This window comes from Grus americana, chromosome 2, assembly GCF_028858705.1.
Source record: "Grus americana isolate bGruAme1 chromosome 2, bGruAme1.mat, whole genome shotgun sequence".
Taxonomy (NCBI): domain Eukaryota; kingdom Metazoa; phylum Chordata; class Aves; order Gruiformes; family Gruidae; genus Grus; species Grus americana.
Window position 1 is genome coordinate 23988043 of NC_072853.1, and position 19969 is coordinate 24008011.

Below are 19969 nucleotides of genomic sequence, written 5' to 3' on the forward strand. Positions count from 1 at the left end.
TGCTGACTATACTTGCATGCAATAGGAATCCTGGTAGGTACACAAGGGAAACATCCTTGAATACAAAAACCTGTCAGTGTTATAGCTTAGTAGATATTTTATTTTAACTTCATATGGAGAAATGAACAAATGCCATAGATAAACTTCCTTTTGTCTTGTAAGCTTTAACAGCTTGTATCTCTCACTGGATGACAATCCAGGTGAAAGAATTTTAAGTCTGTGTTGGTGATGCAGATTAAATAAATCAGAGAGCTCAGAATTTGGAACATTACACATTATATGATCACTTTGATTAGACATATCTGGTTTTCTCCACCTTTTAAATCCATGGCCACTTGCGTAAATGATCTTGTGACAATGCACAGCTTTTTGTTTGATATAAGGGGCAGTGCCAGCAATGTCCCTTATTGGAAAGATAGCTCTACAATGGAATGGCAAACACTGAGCATCTCTGTAAGAAGTTCACTAGCTAAAACAGGCCTCCGGCTGTACAGGAAATCATTTGTATGTCCTGTTCACCTGCTTGCACAGAAAAGCAGAATACTTCCTTGATGGCATACAAATTGCTCTCCTATCTTGGTGAGCCCCTCCCAATCTTTGCTCTCTCCCCTGCCAACCCAAACCTGTCAACCCCGTTCGTGGTAAAGATAAATGATATAAAAATATGGCCCAGATGAAATCAAAAAAGTAAAACAATGTAGGCTAATCAGAGGCAAAGATAAACATAAATCTGAGATTCTCAAGACTACAGGAATACACAGGAAGACTTTGGGAAACTAGAAACACAGTGTAAGCACAGTTTTAAGCCCCACAGCAGAGATACCCAGCAGCACTTTCTTTGAGCTTAAATGCCTAAATGTAGCTATTGCATCTGTGCAACTTAAAAGTCACTACTGAATCACTAACGGATTTTTTTCCCCTGCAACTCCCTCCTTCAAACTGTAAAAATACCACAGAAATGAAGAACACTTATCCTTTCTCAACTGCTGCAACCTGACAGATCCAAGGAACTGTATGAGCATGGTTGAATTTAGCATTACATGATAGCTTTGAAATACAGTCCCTTGTTATGGTATGGAATATATTTTTTTCAATTATTCTTTATGTTCTGGAACACTGGCATTATCTGCATAATCATAAACTATTGTATGGAATTAGAAATTGCTCTTATTCCTTTCTTCCTAATGCCATGTTTCCAAAGCAACCGGAACAATCAGGATGGAGGAAATAGCCACAAATTCTCTTTCAGCTGTCCTTGTAACCAGCTCAAGCCAACATTCTCATCATCTGGGAGATGAGAGAGAGACTATGAAGCCCTTCATCACCAGTTTAGACTGTCCAGCACTCTTGTTCCCGAGTTGCTCACGTACCTTCTACAACTCTGATATGCCTGCAGGAGACACTTCTATATATATTATAAAACATATTCTGCTTGAAGGCTATTAGCATGCTTCAAAGTCCTCAGTGGAAGACATGGACAGATTCACAAGAACGAGAATCATCACCACCAACAGATTCCAACTTTATCTGCTACGAAACAAGAATGTCACAGAGCAAATAAAAGACCTGTTGCCCTGTAATGACAAGCTGGTTGCCTTCTAGAACACAGTTTACTATTAAACTGGGAAACTGAGGCATATCTTAAGTTTTCACACATGAATACTTGTTGAGACAAATCTGTAAACTTCTGCACAATTTTTACTATAGAAGTTATCTGCACCAGAGAATGTTCTAATGTAACATTAACTGTTTTGGAGCAAGAAGAGTAGGGTTTGTCTTTCTGGTTTTGTGTACATATTTTAAGTAATAAATAATACATAATATAATAATAATAATTATGTACTATAACAACAGTACATAATAAAATAGGCTTTTAAAGTTGCTCATCCATATATCTTCAACCACAAGACTTTCTCTTATCAGCAATCTACTTGAATGATTTAAAAGTTTCACCTGCTGTAACTCAAAAAGTCTCAGAGAGCATCCTTTTTGATGTACCAATATCAATCTTTGATATTTTAAAGTAATGGCATTGGTACTTCACCTTGCTTGTTATCTTTTGAATTCATTTTGCGAAATTTTTCCAAGTTTGGATTTTCCTCTGCTCCTGAGGTGTGAATATGATTCTCACATCAACACCGTTCTACCCTTTGCCCTTGCTGATTTGGGCAGTAATGGATTACCCTGGTTTACATAACATTAGATGGAGTCAGCACTGGGATTAACTTCACTCGTATGAAATGTGTGTTGTCTTAAGTGAAGTATCACTGGAATATGCTTTTTCTTCTCCATGTATTTTAAAAATAATCTTAGCAGTAGCCAAGATCAAAAGGGTATGCCTTTACCAACATTTGAGTTGCTGCCTGAAGGTCTTTTCTGTACATTCCCATTATATAAGGGTACATTAGTGGTGGCTTAGAGCAATATTCATCAGATTACTTGGACAAGACACAGCCTATTTACTTTTTGTTCTTACGAGAACATGAATCTGCTGCTCTTGTGTGTATATTCCTTCATCCCACATTGACCTTTACTAAGATATTTAGCTGTACCTAGAGCTTTCTAAACAAGGATCAAAAAAATCTCACAACTTGGAAAACAGATAACCATTAGTAGAAATGAAACAGAAGCTGATAATAGTTACTAGATAACAGTTACTAGCTTTGATCAGGGAACTAGGAAGATGTTCAGTATAAAAGACCGAGGAATATTCTACATCCATAGCACATCTCTTTCTTGATACAGAACCCCATATCAACTTTTTTCCCAGTTAGCTATACAAGGTCGCACCCAAAACACTTGTAAGCACAGTGACAAATTGTTTTTTGCTTCAATTCATTGATTTTGTGTTCCAAAAATAATACCCATGTATGTACTTTCTTCATTAGTAAGAACTTGCAAATACTCCTATATAAACTTTAAAACAGTCTTGAGAAGGTATATTCAGAAAAGATCTTGGCAGTGCTGTAGACACAAGGGGAGTAAAATAAAAAAAGGTTGCCAGGTCAAAAAGGGCTAAAAGTGATTCCAGACAGTGGCTTTAGTACCTGAGGGTAAGAAACACCTTATGTCACTGAACAGGAACTCCTTAAAATATTAAGAAGAGGCACCAGGGAAGCCTAAGGTGTTTCATCAAATATAGTTAGCCAAAAGAATGACAAATCACATAGACCCAAAGAACACCTGTAGCATGTGACAATGAGGGATTAAAAATTAAATAGAAAGGGGCTGCAATGCCCAATAAACATAAAGAACAACAAGTTCAGATACTCTCAATCTCCCAAAAGAAATACAATCCTGACACAGTTTCTTCCAAGTGCATCTAGGATTCTCTCTCACTTCCTTCAAACAAATAGATCAAACTTCTATTTCAAATCGCTAAAGAAAATACAACATGCTACGCCACGGCAGAAACATCAGTTCTTCCTTTTCCCTCCATGAACAAAAGCAATAATGTTGGGATTGTAAAAAAGTAAAGTATTAGAAATTTGAGCAGTGAAACTGGTTACCTTTGCAACAACACAAGTAAAAGCACAAGAAAATAAGCTCTTCGGACAATCCAGAAAAAGCAGCAAGGTAAGGTTTTACAGAAACAATATAGTTCATAGCAATTCTTATAATCTGAAGCTGTTCGCTTATCCTTTGGCTGCAGCAGATGACACGCAACTTCAATATCTAGAAAAAATCTCTTTATGGTGAATCTTTTGCAAGTTCCAGGAATTTAAAGAATAGCTATAAAACCAAAGAGACTTCTAAAACCTACCCATGATTAAAACGATATGCCAAAAGAAATTTGACAAAGATAGAAAGCTAGATGAAATGTCACAGCAAATTACTTGGAAAGAAAGAACATGCAACTGGCAAACTTTTAATTCAAGACAAACTACGGAAGTGCACCTTTGCCCGGATTTATGTGAAATGAAGGATTAAGGGAGAGTGGTAACACAGCTGGTGACATTATGGGTCCTCCTAGCACTTGAACATATACACAATCCTGGGAAAGTTTTAAAAATACATTTTTAATATACTTTGATAACATTATTGTCTTTAAATTTATATCCTTTTTTCAAAAAAGTTGAAGTCTTTGGCTTGCAGATGTTCCTCTAACGTTTCATGTCAAGAAGTGAATAAAAGTGTTGTTTTGTCTTTTTTCTCTTTATATTTTGTGAATTTTCCATATGCACTAAATACACAGTATATTAAGAAACAGACATATATCCATACGGGGAACAAAGTGGAGCTCATGAAAGGCTTCCTGATTAATTTACATCAGAACCTAAAGTCTGAGATGAGTATTTGGTAAATGCAGTTTACCTAAAGAATTTGAAATTTGATTCTATTACTTATTCCACCCACATATCTATGTTAGACTAATAAAAAAATGCATATTGTCCATGTTTAAAATAGCTGTTTGTCTACAGTGTGCAGAGCTGCTCTGTGTAGGTGCATGGCTATTTCTGGAAAATGTGATACATCACCACCTAGAGCAGGCAACAGTTACTGCCATAATTAATGGCCCACTACCACAATGTGGATCTCCTTGTAGACATTTCTGCACTCCATGTGCCCAAGAGCAGAGTTTTTGAATAGATGTCCTCTAATTTGGCTGATAACTTTCATCTCTTCCCTTTTAATTGAAATCCCAAAGTAGTAATATAAGACTTACTAAGAAATAATTAATCATAAAATTGACAGACTTTAAGAAGAGAGTGCACCACAGTAAAAAGCATCATGGAGGGAAGCTATACAAGGATGCTTGACCACAAACTTAAAATGAGACTGATGGAAACACTTCTCTGTGGTCAATGTATACGATTAAATGCAAATCTGAAGAGATACATGAAGACCACTAGAAGTTGACAGAACCTGAACACAGGTAGCTGAGTGCTTCCCGGTTTCTATCATAGTGCCCGAGGCGATTGCAGGAGAAATGAAAGAGGATTGCAAGTACCTTCTTTCCTCCAGACTGAAGCATGGAAGCACAAAGCTGCAGAACGTGTGTGCTACTAGAAGTCCAGCTGCGTATGCCCACTTTGAAGAAGAACTGATATTCGCCTTGTACAGGGTCATATTATTACACAAGCACAGACATTATGTTCATGATGTCTGTTATCTATAATGGGAGCTTAATGTAATTATACCAAAAACTTGGTGTGTTGTGCTCTGAAAATACCATCCTGAAAGAAGGCAAATTGCTGGCTTTCATGGCAACCTAATAGGGTCATCAAGACAGCATACAATAACACAATTTTGATCTTTGATTCAAACCTCATGCCAAGTGGAACTGATTTTTTTTCCATTTAATTTTAATTTTCATATAACTGAAAGGAGCTGACATTTGGTTGTCTAGAGGGCAAAGAAATTGGCAGGACACTTACATGATCTCACTAACAGTATGTGCACGGTTATAACATTATACCATTTATCTGAGGAAGATTATCTTACTTATCCATAACTCAAAGCATATTGGTGTGTAATTCAATTTTAAAAGCAATTTTTAAAGTTATAGCAATAATGAAATATAATTCAACATTTCTGAACAAATAGGAAGAATTGCGAGATATTTATTTCCCTTGACTCACAACATTATTCTGATTAACAAGCAGATTCAAATTAAAAATAATGACACATCCAATTTGTAATACAAAAAAGAAACTGATAATAAAATTAAAACTGAGCAAAAATCAACATAGGTATGCAAGGAGTAAGTGAATTTACAAAGATGAATTACACTAGATAGGAGAGAATGTAATTATCTGATTGGGTATTTGAGAGAGCAAAAATTCTCAGAGTTAAGGATCAGTGTAACCATGAGGTATGGTCTATTTTGGGGGCACAAGCGCAGCACTCAGCCCTCCTTTGAAGGGCAGTTCCATGATGTCACACAGTCAAACTGGCCTGCCCAGTTCAACCTCTTAAAGCAAAATGAGAGAAAAGAGATCTTTCTCGTTACCCTGTGGACCTTACTAGAAGCAGCACAGCCACCTGCCATCACAGGCACAGGAGAGCATGGCCACATTGGAGATTTTAGTTCAATGACTCTGCTGCATCTTGGCAATTTCAGACCAGGTCTTTCCTCACATGTTTCAGTTTCAAATCAAATGAAGTCTTTAAGTAAGGACTGATGGATGAAATCATAGGAAGACAGAATAAAACCTCCGCATGCTTGCAAACCAGAACTGATAAATTTGGCTACAGCTTATTATGTCATGGAAAAATGTTACAGGTAAGTGGTTAAAATGTTTGCAAAAGTAGTTTTAAAACTAAAGATGTGCTCAAGCTGTGGAATTTACCTCCTATTGATTTTATAGAGCTCTTGACATTTGTTTTGTGCTCATTTTTAATAAACCTAAGTTTGAAAACATTCACTTTACAACAATAACTTTTTCTTTTGTTAATGAAAGTAGAAAATTCTCATTACCCACCTGAAGAACATCTCCAAGGTCAGCAGTGCTAATATCTGGGTCTTCAGTGGTATTGAAAGGAACAGGGTTAATTCTTACAAGAGTGAGCACTCTGGGTTCTGGATATCTCCACAACATCATTCCTGGACTATCCTCAGTTTCATTGTAAAACACAACTTCATAGGCACTGGGCAGTTTTTGTGCTTCTGTCAAATGAAAGAAAGCTATAATCTGTTATATAATTTCTAGAAAGAAACATGCTGGTTTATGAGACCGAAGTAGTTAAAAATAAAACCCTCAGGATCAAAAGGAGAGAAAATAAAAAAGCAATTTCCCTGACTTTAATGGAAAGAAATCAAAAAAGTATTTTTTTCATTCTAGCAGATGTCTTTTCAATTGCTTTTCCAAAAAAAGTAACATATTCATTGTAAGAGGCAAGTAATCTTTAATAGGTTACTACTGTATTTACTTTATAATTAAAAAGAAGAAAGCAATAATATTCTTCCTACCTGCATCTTGTATATACTGGAACAGGCCTGTTCTCAGATCATCTGAGGTATGCTCAGTTTTTGAGGCCTGATTCCTTTCTGTAGAAAAACAAGCGGGGTGTGTCCGTTCAGATGCCAATGTCTCTACACTGCCCTTTTTAGCAAGGTACTGCTGCAGAAGCTCCTGGAGAAGAACTAAACAATTCAAATGCTCTTGACCCCAGAAAACCTTAAAAGAAAAAAAAAAAAAAAAGAGAAAAGACAAAGCAATTACATACAGATATTTTGTCATTTTTGAAGGGAAAAAACCTCCCCCAAACAATAGGAACTTTATACAGATTTCAGCCTGCTCTACTTATACCTTAATTGCTTGCAAGTATCCTTAATGTGAAAATAAAGAACAGGAACAACAAGAAATCTCTACAAAACCATTTGGGAAATTTGTCCTTTTCATCATTTGAAGGAAAGCATTAATTCTTACCACTTAAGATTGATACTGTCGCTGCTTAGAAGAGCATAGAACTTAAAAGTGATGCACAAGAACGTGTAGCTGAGTGCAGTACATGTTAATACTAGTCATAGGTTTTGCAGTTTAAGATATGACAAAAAACCCTTAAAGATGCAAACTTTAAACTGTTCAAAGAGCATGTTACTCCAAAAGTGGAATTCTGGAATGCATTAAAAACTAAGTGACACAGTGAAGAAGATGACTAAAAAGACATATGAAACATCATCTCAAGTACAAATATTGAGTATATACAGCATATGAATTGGATGTGCTGTAAGTTCTCAGAGTGAGGTTTAAAAATTTAAATTTTTTTTTAAGTTTTAAATGGAAACTTAGAAAAATATCGAAGAAAAACTGGCATTCAAAGTCCAGAAGATTCATGCCCTTTATAGCAAAATAAAAGGCAAGCAGACGTTCCTCTCTCCCAACTTTGACAAGCAGCACTGCTTTTCTCAACTCAAACTCCTGTTTGAGAGAACCATGTTAATGGGGAACAAGTCCTTTAGTCTTCATGTGCAGAAGTGGGCACAGAAGCAACAAGGAAGACAAGGAAGCAACTAGCAATCAATAAAGAAATAAGATTTAGAACCACTGTGGAATGAAATTGAAATCACCAGACAGTAACTTAAAAGTCCATGGTAAGGGTAAGAGTAAACAAGTCAGGTGTGCACATAAAGATCAGTGTAATTGTTTTCACTGGGGAATATCAATTTTCATACATGAAAAAAAATCAGAAGATGCCCGGTCCCCTCCAGAATGAAATGGGCGAACTGGTTACCCAGGATATGGGGAAGGCTGAGATACTCAATGACTTCTTTGCCTCAGTCTTCACTGGCAAATGCTTGAGCCACACTGCCCAGGTCACAGAAGGCAGGGACTGGGAGAATAACGCAGAACCGCCCACTGTAGGAGAAGATCAGGTTCGAGAATATCTAAGGAACCTGAAGGTGCACAAATCCATGGGACCTGATCAGATGCATCCGCGGGTCTTGAGGGAACTGGCCAGGCCACTCTCCATCATATTTGAGAAGTCCTGGCAGTCTGGAGAAGTTCCCTCCAACTGGAAGAGGGGAACATAACCCCCATTTTTAAGAAGGGTAAAAAGGAAGACCCAGGGAACTACAGGCCGGTCAGTCTCACCTCTGTGCCTGGCAAGATTATGGAGCAGACCCTCCTGGAGACTATGCTCAGGCACATGGAAAACAAGGAGGTGACTGGTGACAGCCAACACGGCTTCACTAGGTGCAAATCGTGCCTGACAAATTTGGTGGCCTTCTATAGTGGGGTTACAGCATCTGTGGATAAGGGAAGGGCAACTGACATCATCTACCTGGACTTGTGCAAGGCATTTGACACTGTCCCGCATTACATCCTTGTTTCTAAATTGGAGAGACATGGATTCGATGGATGGACCATGCAGTGGATAAGAAATTGGCTGGATGGTTGCACTCGAAGAGTCATGGTTAACAGCTCAGTGTCCAAGTGAAGATCAGTGACAAGTGGCGTTCCTCAGGGGTTGGTACTGGGACCGGCGCTGTTTAACAACTTTGTCGGCGACATGGACAGTGGGATCGAGTGCACCCTCAGCAAGTTTGCTGACAACACCAAGCTGTGTGGTGTGGTCGACATGCTGGAGGGAAGGGATGCCACCCAAAGGGACCTTGACAGGCTGGAGAGGTGGGCCTGTGTGAAATGCATGAAATTCAGCAAGGCCAAGTGCAAGGTCCTGCACGTGGGTTGGTGTAATCCCAAGCACAACTACAGGCTGGGCGAGGAATGGATTGAAAGCAGCCCTGAGGAGAGGGACTTGGGGGTTTTGGTTGATGAGAAGCTCAACATGAGCCAGCAGTGTGTGCCTGCAGCCCAGAAAGCCAACTGTATCCTGGGCTGCATCAAAAGAGGCGTGACCAGCAGGTCCAGGGAGGTGATCCTGCCCCTCTACTCTGCTCTGCTGAGACCCCACCTGGAGTACTGCGTCCAGCTCTGGGGGCCCCAGTACAGGAGAGACATGGAGCTGTTGGAGCGAGTCCAGAGGAGGGCCACGAAGATGATCAGAGGGATGGAGCACCTCTCCTGTGAGGACAGGCTGAGAGAGTTGGGATTGTTCAGCCTGGAGAAAAGAAGGCTCCGGGGAGATCTAATTGCGGCTTACCAGTACCTGAAGGGGGCCTACAGGAAAGCTGTAGGAGAGGGGGCTGTTTATGAGGGAGTGTAGTGACAGGACAAGGGGTAATGGGTTTGAGCTGAAGGAGGGTCGATTTAGATTAGATGTTAGAAAGAAATTCTTTACTGTTAGAGTGGTGAGGTACTGAACAGGTTTCCCAGAGAGGTTGTGGAGGCCCCATCCCTGGAAGTGTTTAAGACCAGGTTGGATTGGGCTTTGGGCAACGTGGTCTAGTGGAGGGTGTCCCTGCCCGCAGCAGGGGGGTTGGAACTGGATCATCTTTAAGGTCCCTTCCAACCCAAACCATTCTATGATTCTAAGATTCTATGATAAAGGAAGTCTAGTGCAGGTGTCACTGTAGGAATCTTTTTCTTCCCCTCATCTACATTCCTAAGCCCAAGGAATAAACCAAGGCTCTCTTGAAACACAGCTACAGCCAGTCCTGAGCTAAATAGTCCTCGGCTACTCAGGTCATCTCCCTAATTCAGTGTGTGTCTACTAGAGTTTCTAGAGCCCCTCTGGGCTCAGGGTCCCACACTTGGTCTAGCACCACCTCAAAGGAGCTCTGTGTCACCCAAGCCGATCCCAGAGACCTAAGTCCCCCATTGATGGAGGAGGGAGGAATGCTTTTTTCCTCCTACTTTTATTCATTTTATTTCTAGGCAGCTGGAACACCAGTGCACAGAACTCCTACTACAGTATTCACAGATGAAGCACCAATTTCACATAAGCTCTCTAGGCTCTGCTGCAATACAAATTAACAGTGGTAGAAGATGAGGTCATGTTTAGAGCTGGTAAAATCATTAGCCGTAAATAAATTAATATAAAACAGAATTGTTACTGCTTTTGTCAGCATTCTCAAATCTATTCTGCTAGACAAAATACATAATTGTTTTCTACAAAAGTTAATTATGCCAGTGTATACTCTAATAAGAAATGGCTTTCTCTGATTTATAAGTATTTACTGGTCCTTGTCAAAACCCTCAAATTTTGGGAAAAAAAAATAAACCTTTTATCATTAACAACATGTAGAGGTAGTCAGCCAAGTACCTGTAAAAAACAAATAAAAAAAAGCAGAGAAACAAACCGACTTTATTTATTCATTAACATATATTTTTTTAAAAATTTGTATTATTCAATTAGACCTATTCCCAGTGCTGTGGTTTTAAGAATTTTTAATGCTGATTCTGGGAAAAGACCTAATGACACAACTAAATGTCAAAATTTCCTTTTTGTGTTTTATATGCTTGATTTATATATTTATTTTAAAACATTTGGTGTGTATAGATACTACAATAAAAATAATTAAAACAAGAAATATCTTAAAGCCCACTTGTTTAAGCCCCACAGAATCTATTTTTCATTTCAAGAACTCCCATGCTTCTTGGACTGGTTTCAAGTTGTGGGCACTTCCAAAAAGGAGAGGATAGCATGGAAAACTGAGTATTAATTGCTACAAACAACAGTTTATAATTACACCCCTGAGAAATTGGTGTAAGTTTAAAAAGAAAGGATATGTATTTCTTAAAGCTACCCCTAGGCATTACAGACACATGGCTTATGGACATACAAATACACACATCAGAACAGAGTCCTAGATATTAAGTGTTAGTAATTTGATCCAGTAGTTTTAAGGGAACACACACATACAGCTACAATACATAGCTTAAGCAGTGTTTAAAAAAAAACCCACAAAACACTGTACACAATTTTTTAATCAACAGTTTTACATGGAAGAATAGACACTTATTTTAAAAGGTAAAATAAAAACCTCTCAAACCAAACACGCAAAAAAACCCCAACTCAATGAACTGTTGTAGGCTGCAAAGCTTTACAGGCTTTCATGGAATTTATTTATGAAATCTCAATCATCCAAAGTCAGCCCAGCTCAAGAGCAGAACCATAAGCCTCTTATACAGACCTGCAGCAGCCCGCCTCTCAAATCGATGTATATTTTTGGGATAGATTGCTCGGGGCCAGGATCACCACTATGCTTACACCACTTGGCTTCCACATTAACAGAGCAACAAAAAGGGCCCATCAGAGATCTGGCTCTTTCTTTGAGACTTGTTTTAAGTAGGAAATCTTTTATGTCAAGGGCAAAAGATGATCCATGGATTCCTAAAAAGAGAGAGAGAGAGAATTAATCCTGCTGGTAGTTATTCTCCCAACATTTATGTGCTTATTTCCTGAATTCACTTTATTATGAACCTGGGAATCTCCGTCCAGAAGCATTTATTCACACACGTAGTCCCACTGAATTTCATAGAAATACTTGTGTGGACAATCGCTCTCCTCTCCCAGCAAAAGCATCACAGTTGGGCCACAAGAGCTGTGCTTTTTATCTTTTAGCTTGCTCTTCTGACACCACTGAGCATGCTTTACACAGTGTTGCAGTTATGGAGCAGGTATGTCTCACGCACATTCTTTACAAAGAACTATTTGCCAAAACATTATGACTTTTTACATGTGTGAGTATTTTAAGGTTTATGAGAAGAGACATTTTTCATTAAACTATGAAATTTTTTTTCTAAAGAGTTTATTAAGAACAAGAACAGCTGCTTCACTTGATTATATTTTAAACTGATAGGAAATAACTATTTTGAATGATTCTCTCTGCTTTTGTTCAGGTTAGTTATTATAAAATATTGCCTTGCTAGACTTTGGAGTGCTTAGCAGGAGAATAAGAGTAATGTTTGAATTCAAATAATTCAAAACAATTACTGTAACTCAAAATATATAACATGTGTTTACCTAAAAAAGTTTAATCTAAACTTTTCACATCATAACCATTTGCACTTTACACAGCTTTACAAAACATAAAAATGATAATGGCAGGTTAGATTTATGACAAAACTTATGTACTCTCATTAAAGACACAAACATTTTTAGGAAAGAAACACTATCTAGAAATGTCCCTTCTCTTGTGAATTTAACTCACTGTAAATCTCTCTTTCATAAAACAGACCATACTTAATATCTCTGTATTTCATAGAATCATAGAATGGTTTGGGTTGGAAGGGATCTCAAAGATCATCCAGTTCCAACCCTCCTGCCATGGGCAGGGACACCCTCCACTAGACCAGGTTGCCCAAAGCCCCATCCAGCCTGGCCTTGAACACCTCCAGGGATGGGGCATCCACAGCTTCCCTGGGCAACCTGTGCCAGTGCCTCACCACCCTCACAGGGAAGTATTTCTTCCTAATATCTAATCTAAATCTGCCCTCTTTTAGTTTAAAGCCATTACTCCTTGTCCTATCACTACTCTCCCTGATAAACTTTTGTATATTTACATGAGAAATACTACACCTGAGCTTGGGTTAATTTTTTTCTCTTCTGGTGCTTGTACTTGGACTCAACACTCTGAATACTGAATGTCACCATACTTTATAATACCCATGGCTGATTCTTCTAATGAAACTGGATACTTACAAAAGGCAAAAAATTAAAAAACCATTTAAGGCTTACATACAGATGTTTCAAGGTACAGTTCCATTTTATATTTTCACTGGTAGAAAAATCCCACAAAAATACGACTCACTGTTTTGAATAAATGCAGTAAAACTTCTTCCATGAATCTCCTTTAGAATCCAGAAAGAAGTCTGACTGCATCCTGGGAGTTATGATTTTATAATACTGAGAAATATTTTATACAACAGAAGGAAATATATTGGATTTTTTTTTTTTTTTTTTTTTTTTTTTAAATCCAGCATCCACTAGGAAGGTGGTCCAACAGTCCCCATAGCAATAATGGCATTGAATTGTATCAAACCCAAATAGGGACCACAAAGAGAAAGAATCTCTCCCTTGAGCTGTTTGGAATTTAGTAAGAACGACCAAGGGCTCAAACGAACCTTTGTCCCATGCCAATCAACAGGACTGTTGTTACTGCTTCGGAAAGGGGCTTTAGCTCTGGGTTATGCAGGCTGGCTTCTGAACCCCTGGATCTGGTCTCATGTGTAACAGGTTTACACAACAAAAACTGTTCTGTGGTTTTTTTGACACTGAACTTCAGTGATAATCAAGAAAACTAACATCAACACACCCTGACTTCTCTCCTTTTGGTACTGGTTCAGACTCGATTCTGTAAACTGTGGAATGAAGCAGCTTCACACAGAGTCTTAAAACAAGAAAAACGTATTTTTATAGGAAGAGCTCACCCTGCCACGCTAAGTCTAGTTATTTTAAGAGGCACTACAATATTTGGACATTCAATTTTTTTTATATTCAATATAGAACTTTGATTTTAAAGAGGAGAAATTCTCAGTAACTATTTCACAATTCTGCAATATACATAAATGTTCTATAGTTTTATTGGAATATGTGCCAAATTGCAGGAATAACAAAAGGGAAAAAGGAATGCCAGAAAACAAGTGGTTTTATTTATGTTTTCTTTCACTGGGATTACACTTGGAAGGATTATGCTTTGCAGTCTTTTTCTGTTGTCATCTCAGCTCCACAAAGTACAAAGAAAACACGATAGCCAACAGCTTAGAAACAGAACTGAGCATTCAGCACATAATACTGCTGGTTCAAATCAGAGGTGCCTTTCTCAAACACTATGTAAACAATGAGAAATGAAGACAAAATTAAGAATAAAGAAGTGCTTGTAAATTCTAAATAAATGAAATATTACAAGACACATCTATGGATTGTGTCCTACAAATACCAGGAAAAGATCAGGGACTCAACGAGAGATTCTTCTTTTTCTTGCTGCAACCCAGATTGTTCTTGTATAGGCAAGAATCACACCCTTGTCCTTCCTAGCAGTTATATCTACATGCCCTTCTGGGGATGAAGTGACTCTTAGTATAAAAACCACTGTGCTCTTAATAAAAAAAAATAATGCAGAGAGCATTCAGACAAACTTGCACAAAGTGATGTCTTCAGAAAGCTTAAAGAAAACAAATGAAGAACGTCAGTATGCACAAACCCTAAAAGACAATGGTAAATAAAGAGATCTCTGAACCTGAGGGAAGTTTCAATGGGTACCATTACTATGGAAATCCTAGAAGGATGACATGAGAAAAGAAATAATCTCACATGCTAAGGGAAGGCAGTGAAGGAACACCAGTATGCACTATAAGGGAGCTTATTTTAAGATTGCTAAATGCCAAACTAACATTCAAAGTACATGCTCAGTTAAGTAAAGTTGCTTTCCTATGACTAAAGCAGTCATCTCAGAAAGGTAAAGATGCTAAATAATTCCCCTCTGTTTTTTTCCCCTCCCACACACTATTTTCGGTCAGTTCTTTCATGCATTTCTCTCAAACCTCTATTGCAGAGTTCTAACTTCAGTTTAAACAGATTAAATCAAAGTCTCCATTTGAAGTGAACTTGAGATGGCACCACACAGAAGTAATATATCTTCATAAACGATTGTTGTGATATGTAGAAGTTAACTAGTTCTGTTTGGATTATTGCTCATGAACACCAACACACTTTTCAGTACATGCAATAATTTACTTCTAGGAACAAATAGTTTCATGACTTTTAAAATACTCCTCCAAGAGACTAATAAATATGAAGCACTTGCTTTGGACAGTGTTTAAAAAATGCTGCCAGCCCTCCATTGTCAGACTCCACCCAGACGCACAATAGCCCTGCAATATGCTGCCACACTAACTGAGCAAAATACAACTCACACCAGGCTTCTGCATGCCATTGGAAGGATTACCTTTGTGATGACAGATGCTCAAGAGGAATATCCAGGTATTTTTATGCGGTTGGAAAGAACGTAGGAGGGTTTGAAAAAAAAGCCAGCACTTGCTTGGTAATGTCAAGAAATTAACTTGCTCAGAAAATAAAGATGGAGATCGTTACAACAGAATAGTGAAGAAAATTTACTAAAAGACAACATTTGCTTTGATATTCTAACATCTTTCTTTTTTTAGTCAGTAGAGACTTGATTTATGCTAACATTTACAAAGACATCTCATAGAATCTGAGTACTCTGATATAGTTATAAAAATAGATATATTAGGGTTTATATATAACTTTAATCTAGTTATATTAGCGTTTACCAATAATAGGAGGCTCCATGTTTGTTAAACTGCCCTCTGTGCATAAATCCATTTGTGCGTATAGAAAAAAAACCCCATTTTAACAGATGCAACAAATGCATTAAAACAACCCTTGCCTTACAGTAACAATCACTTAGTGTTTAGGCAAAACAGGTGTTAAGAAAGAGTTCTGTTATCTTTCCTGGTTCACAGACAAAGGGAGACACAGTGTTTTGACATTAACTATGGACTTTCTGTTTTCAAAACATTTTAAAATACTGATATTTCAATCAACTCCAAATGAAACAAGTAGAAATGTAGCAGGATTTTTTCCTTCTATTATGCTCTGTGCATTTGCTCTTCCTTAGATAGCTGCAAATCCTGTTTGGTTCACTGCACTGCACCTAATACAATATAGAGCATGACTTTAATTGGCAAAATGCTGTATGGGAAAAGAGCTTTAAGAAAATGGAAACACATGCATTATAAAAAATAGAGCAAATGGCACTGGACTATAGTCGAGCTATCTTTTGAAAAGCCTCTTGGAAGCTAGTAGCTTTGTTACAAGCCGTAGCGCTAGGAATAAAATTGCTTTTCTGAGTTTGGGGCAGCTCGGAAGCAAGACTGTGTCCCAGAGCACAGAGCCTGCCACTCTGGTTGGGACTGGACAAGATGCACGTGAGTGATGTGGTCTGGCAGACGGCATTCTCACCCAAAGGATCGTGGTGCACGCTGAAGGAAGAAGTCCAGGCTCTCCCATGGACCCTCCGTGCCTGGGCAGGAGAGATACAACCCGGCTGCTGAAGGTTAATTAGCCAGTGGTTTTCCTTACTACCTTCTGCTTTACTGTCACACATTACTAAGGTGATAATCTGTGATACTTGCTTCTGAGCATTTATTCGCCATACTTGCAACTTCAGTAGCTAGTTTAAAGTTGCCAAAGATACTAAGACAGCTTTGAATACGTAAATATGTCATTATATCCAATATATTGATACAATTATCTACATGATCTTTTTCCTCTTAAGAAAACTTCAGATACATCACATAATGAGTAGTTATACTACAGTTACACTGCTCTGTTGACAGGTATCCTCTACGAAGCAGCTTCTGAGAAGAAAGGGTAACAAAGCTATGAAAATAATTACAGGGGAAATACTGCAGTTAATTTAAGAGTCAGCCAATTTATTCAAGTCTGGAAACAGCAGTAGCAAACAAATGGAGAGACGTAGTAAAGGACAATTTTCCAGGAGAGATTTAGTTAGCAATCCACTGACTGCACTGGATTTCTCATTAGTGTCGAGCTGAATCTTATGACAGTTCATTCTCCCCACGAGAACAATATTTACACATTACCAATTAACTATTCTTTAGTGAAACAGAGTTTTTCAGCATTACATGGGGACACATGTGGGCTCTGTAAAAACATGAGATGTGTAACACACGGTAAACAGAAAGTAATGATCTTAAACAGGCCAAACCCTTGAATTCGTCACTAATAAATGTCCCCATGCATTCAGCAGTCCTGGCTGCTGGGAGCCTGTTTTCTTCAAATACTTCAAACACTAAAATCCAGGAACATTTATTATTTTAATCCATTACAGGCAGTGCTTGATTTAACTTTATTGGTTGTGGTGGTGGTAGTAGTTATAGTGGGGGTAAAGCTATGTTCTTTTACACATCATTTCAAAAGGGCTTAATTATATTTTATAGCTCAGGCCAGGAATCCTGCTTGTTTTGTGTCTAACAAGGTTCAAATGGAGTTCAGGTCAGTGATGAATCAGAAGAGAAGTCAAAGATGGTTATCTATTTGAAATGAGCTCATCTCCCTTAAAGAATAACTGGGCAGGTACATCATGTTCATTACTGCATACTAAATAGCTGAAAAATCTCAATTCACTTGATTTGGTAATTTTAGATGTTGTGATGCCTGATCAGAGAGGACATATTAAAGTTAAGACTAAGGGGATTTTCATTTTTGGTCAAGGCTGTCTTTGGTATACAATAATTTAGAATATATTTGTAAAGCTCTATATTGCCCTATCTTATTCTAATTAATTGGAGAAAAATGCATAATGGAAAACAACAAAAATAGTGTTCATTTTGTATCCGGGAGTCAAAACTGACCAAGTGCTACACTGACGCGTAATACTTGGTTCTCATATCATAAACATTTTATTTTTAGATAGCAGCAGTTTTCAGAAAAGTGACTAAACATTCTTGCTCCAGGTTTACATATGGACATGGAAAGGTTCTTCAATTTAAAGAAAAAAATCTATTTATTTTCACATCTTAAAATTAAGTGGTTGGTTGAAAACTTTGGTTTATTTTCAGGAGATAGCTGGTACCTACAACTATCACTGATTTATGAAGTTGTAGATACCTAGCATTACTAAAAAATCAGGCATTGAATGGTTGCATAGTAAATGAAGCATTACAAAATAGTGGATGCTACTCAAAATGTAACCCTACACAATTGCCACAAAGTTGAATTAGAATTACGGCGTTGGTGTCTTGCTCCTCTGCTTGATTCACTGGATTTCAACTGCTTTAATAAACTAAATAGCCCATGAACTAGAGGGTCACTTTTCTTTATAAATAAATCATCCTGAAAATAGTGCCTGACAGCACCTGAGCTGTTTGAGCCTCTATAACCCAGTGAATTATGCTTGTGGAAGTCCAAGGCTTGACCAGTACACCCAGGCCACACAAACCGAACAGGTTTCCCTGCACTCTTGGGATGTGGTTCCCCAGGCTTAAGGCCAGTCCAGGTCCAGGCTCCTATGTTCCAATCTTCTCCTCCTTTCAATCCTTCGTCCCCATCCCTCCTTAATATTCTTCTCTGAATTCTCTTTTGTGTCAGCATGGTCATTAAAGTGCACCTGCCCCGAAAGCCAGCTGAAGAAGACTATCGTGCTGGAAACTTCTTTTCTGTTGGGTTAGTTTTCAGACAGATCAGTGCCCTGACTCAACTCAACGAGCAGCTGCCCGAATAACCGAGTTAGCACAAGGCAGAAGGTGGAAACGTGTGGCCACAGTAACCTAAACTTTGTATGGAATTGCACCTTTTGTTTGGGCAGCAAGCTGGTGATCTCATGCCATAAAAAATATTCTTGTCTTAAGGAATGGACAATAATGCTTAATCTCTGTGTTCTCTCCGTCATACTGCAAAATGTAGATTGAACTGGAGAAATTGCACAGAAAGCATAAAATGTACAAAGAAAACATTCAGCTTTCACTGTTATCTGTATTTCCTCATGAATGTAAATATTCTATAGAACTGACCGCCATGAAAATGCTGTATCACCTACTACTGCCACATATAGCACTGGGATCTACACAACAAAAGAAATTCCAGTCTCAAAAAAGTACACAATTACTTTCCCAATAAAAGCTGAAGAGATTACAAAAATAATCACATTTGTTCTGAACTGAATTTCATTTGGAGTCCACTTTAAAAAGTCAGCTTTTACTTAAACTGTAAATGCAGTTCTACAAATTAGTGCATACTGCCTTGAATCAACAACCTACAACTAACTTTTTTCTTTATTCTCCGTGCCCCCCCACCCCAAGTTAACGTGCTAGTTCATCAGTAGCAATTCTGAACCCTGTTACAAAGTACCAGTAGGGAATCTGACCAGGATTAATAGTGGTACTCAGTCCTGGGATTAGGTGGTGTCTTGTTTCATGGATTTTAGGCCATCTGTTCTTCCCTCCTACATTATACTCCGGCAGAACTATAAACGTACCTCCACCTCAGGGACTATAGAAAGGAATTAGAATTCTTCTGCTTTTCATTATCACAAGATTCAGTAACTCATTTCATTGTCAGGATAATCCCCTTTTACTCTTTCTTTTGCGCTTGCAGGGTATGCCAAAATCACAAATAAAATCCCAGATGTTAGAGACCTGATGAGGTCTCCACCTTTTCTTGAGTGCTGGGTTTAAGCTACTTGGGACACGGTGTCAAATCTGACAGGACCCTGATGCCCACACCCAATATTCATTAAGGTTTGTTAGTGATTTGTATAGCTGTCTACAAGCTGCACTTCCACCTCAATCCTCAGTGGCCATTTAAATATTTAGTTTGTCCTCTGGCTTTTACTGACAAAGAATTAATTTCCTATTGTTCAAGTGTTGGAAGGAGTTTATATTTCTTTCTAAAAGTAACAAAGGTCTTCTGGGTGTTGTAAATGGCTTGTTACTGCTGCATATTATTTTAGGTAGTCATATCTAATTTAATGTTTTATTTCCCCATGGGCTAACTTGCATATCTGCAGCATCCAAAGGCTATGACAACGCCTTAGCAGAGTTTTCCCAAGAGAGTCAGTTAACTCTAAAGTGAAGTTTGGTCTTTGCTCTACACCAATTAATAGCTGCATTTAAATTTTAATATTTCTGTA

General features: G+C 38.1%; 1 protein-coding gene across 6 annotated transcripts in view; it reads right to left on the minus strand.

The window, feature by feature from the left end:
• VPS13B (vacuolar protein sorting 13 homolog B) overlaps window positions 1–19969 on the minus strand; it is a 485973-nt gene that overhangs the window by 78537 nt on the left and 387467 nt on the right. For all 6 annotated transcript variants that reach the window (XM_054815083.1, XM_054815086.1, XM_054815082.1 and 3 more), the window contains 3 exons: window positions 11486–11685; window positions 6914–7121; window positions 6426–6610 (listed from right to left, as the gene is read on the minus strand). In XM_054815083.1, coding sequence (XP_054671058.1) covers window positions 6426–6610; window positions 6914–7121; window positions 11486–11685 — 593 coding nt within the window. The remainder of the gene's footprint in view (window positions 1–6425; window positions 6611–6913; window positions 7122–11485; window positions 11686–19969) is intronic.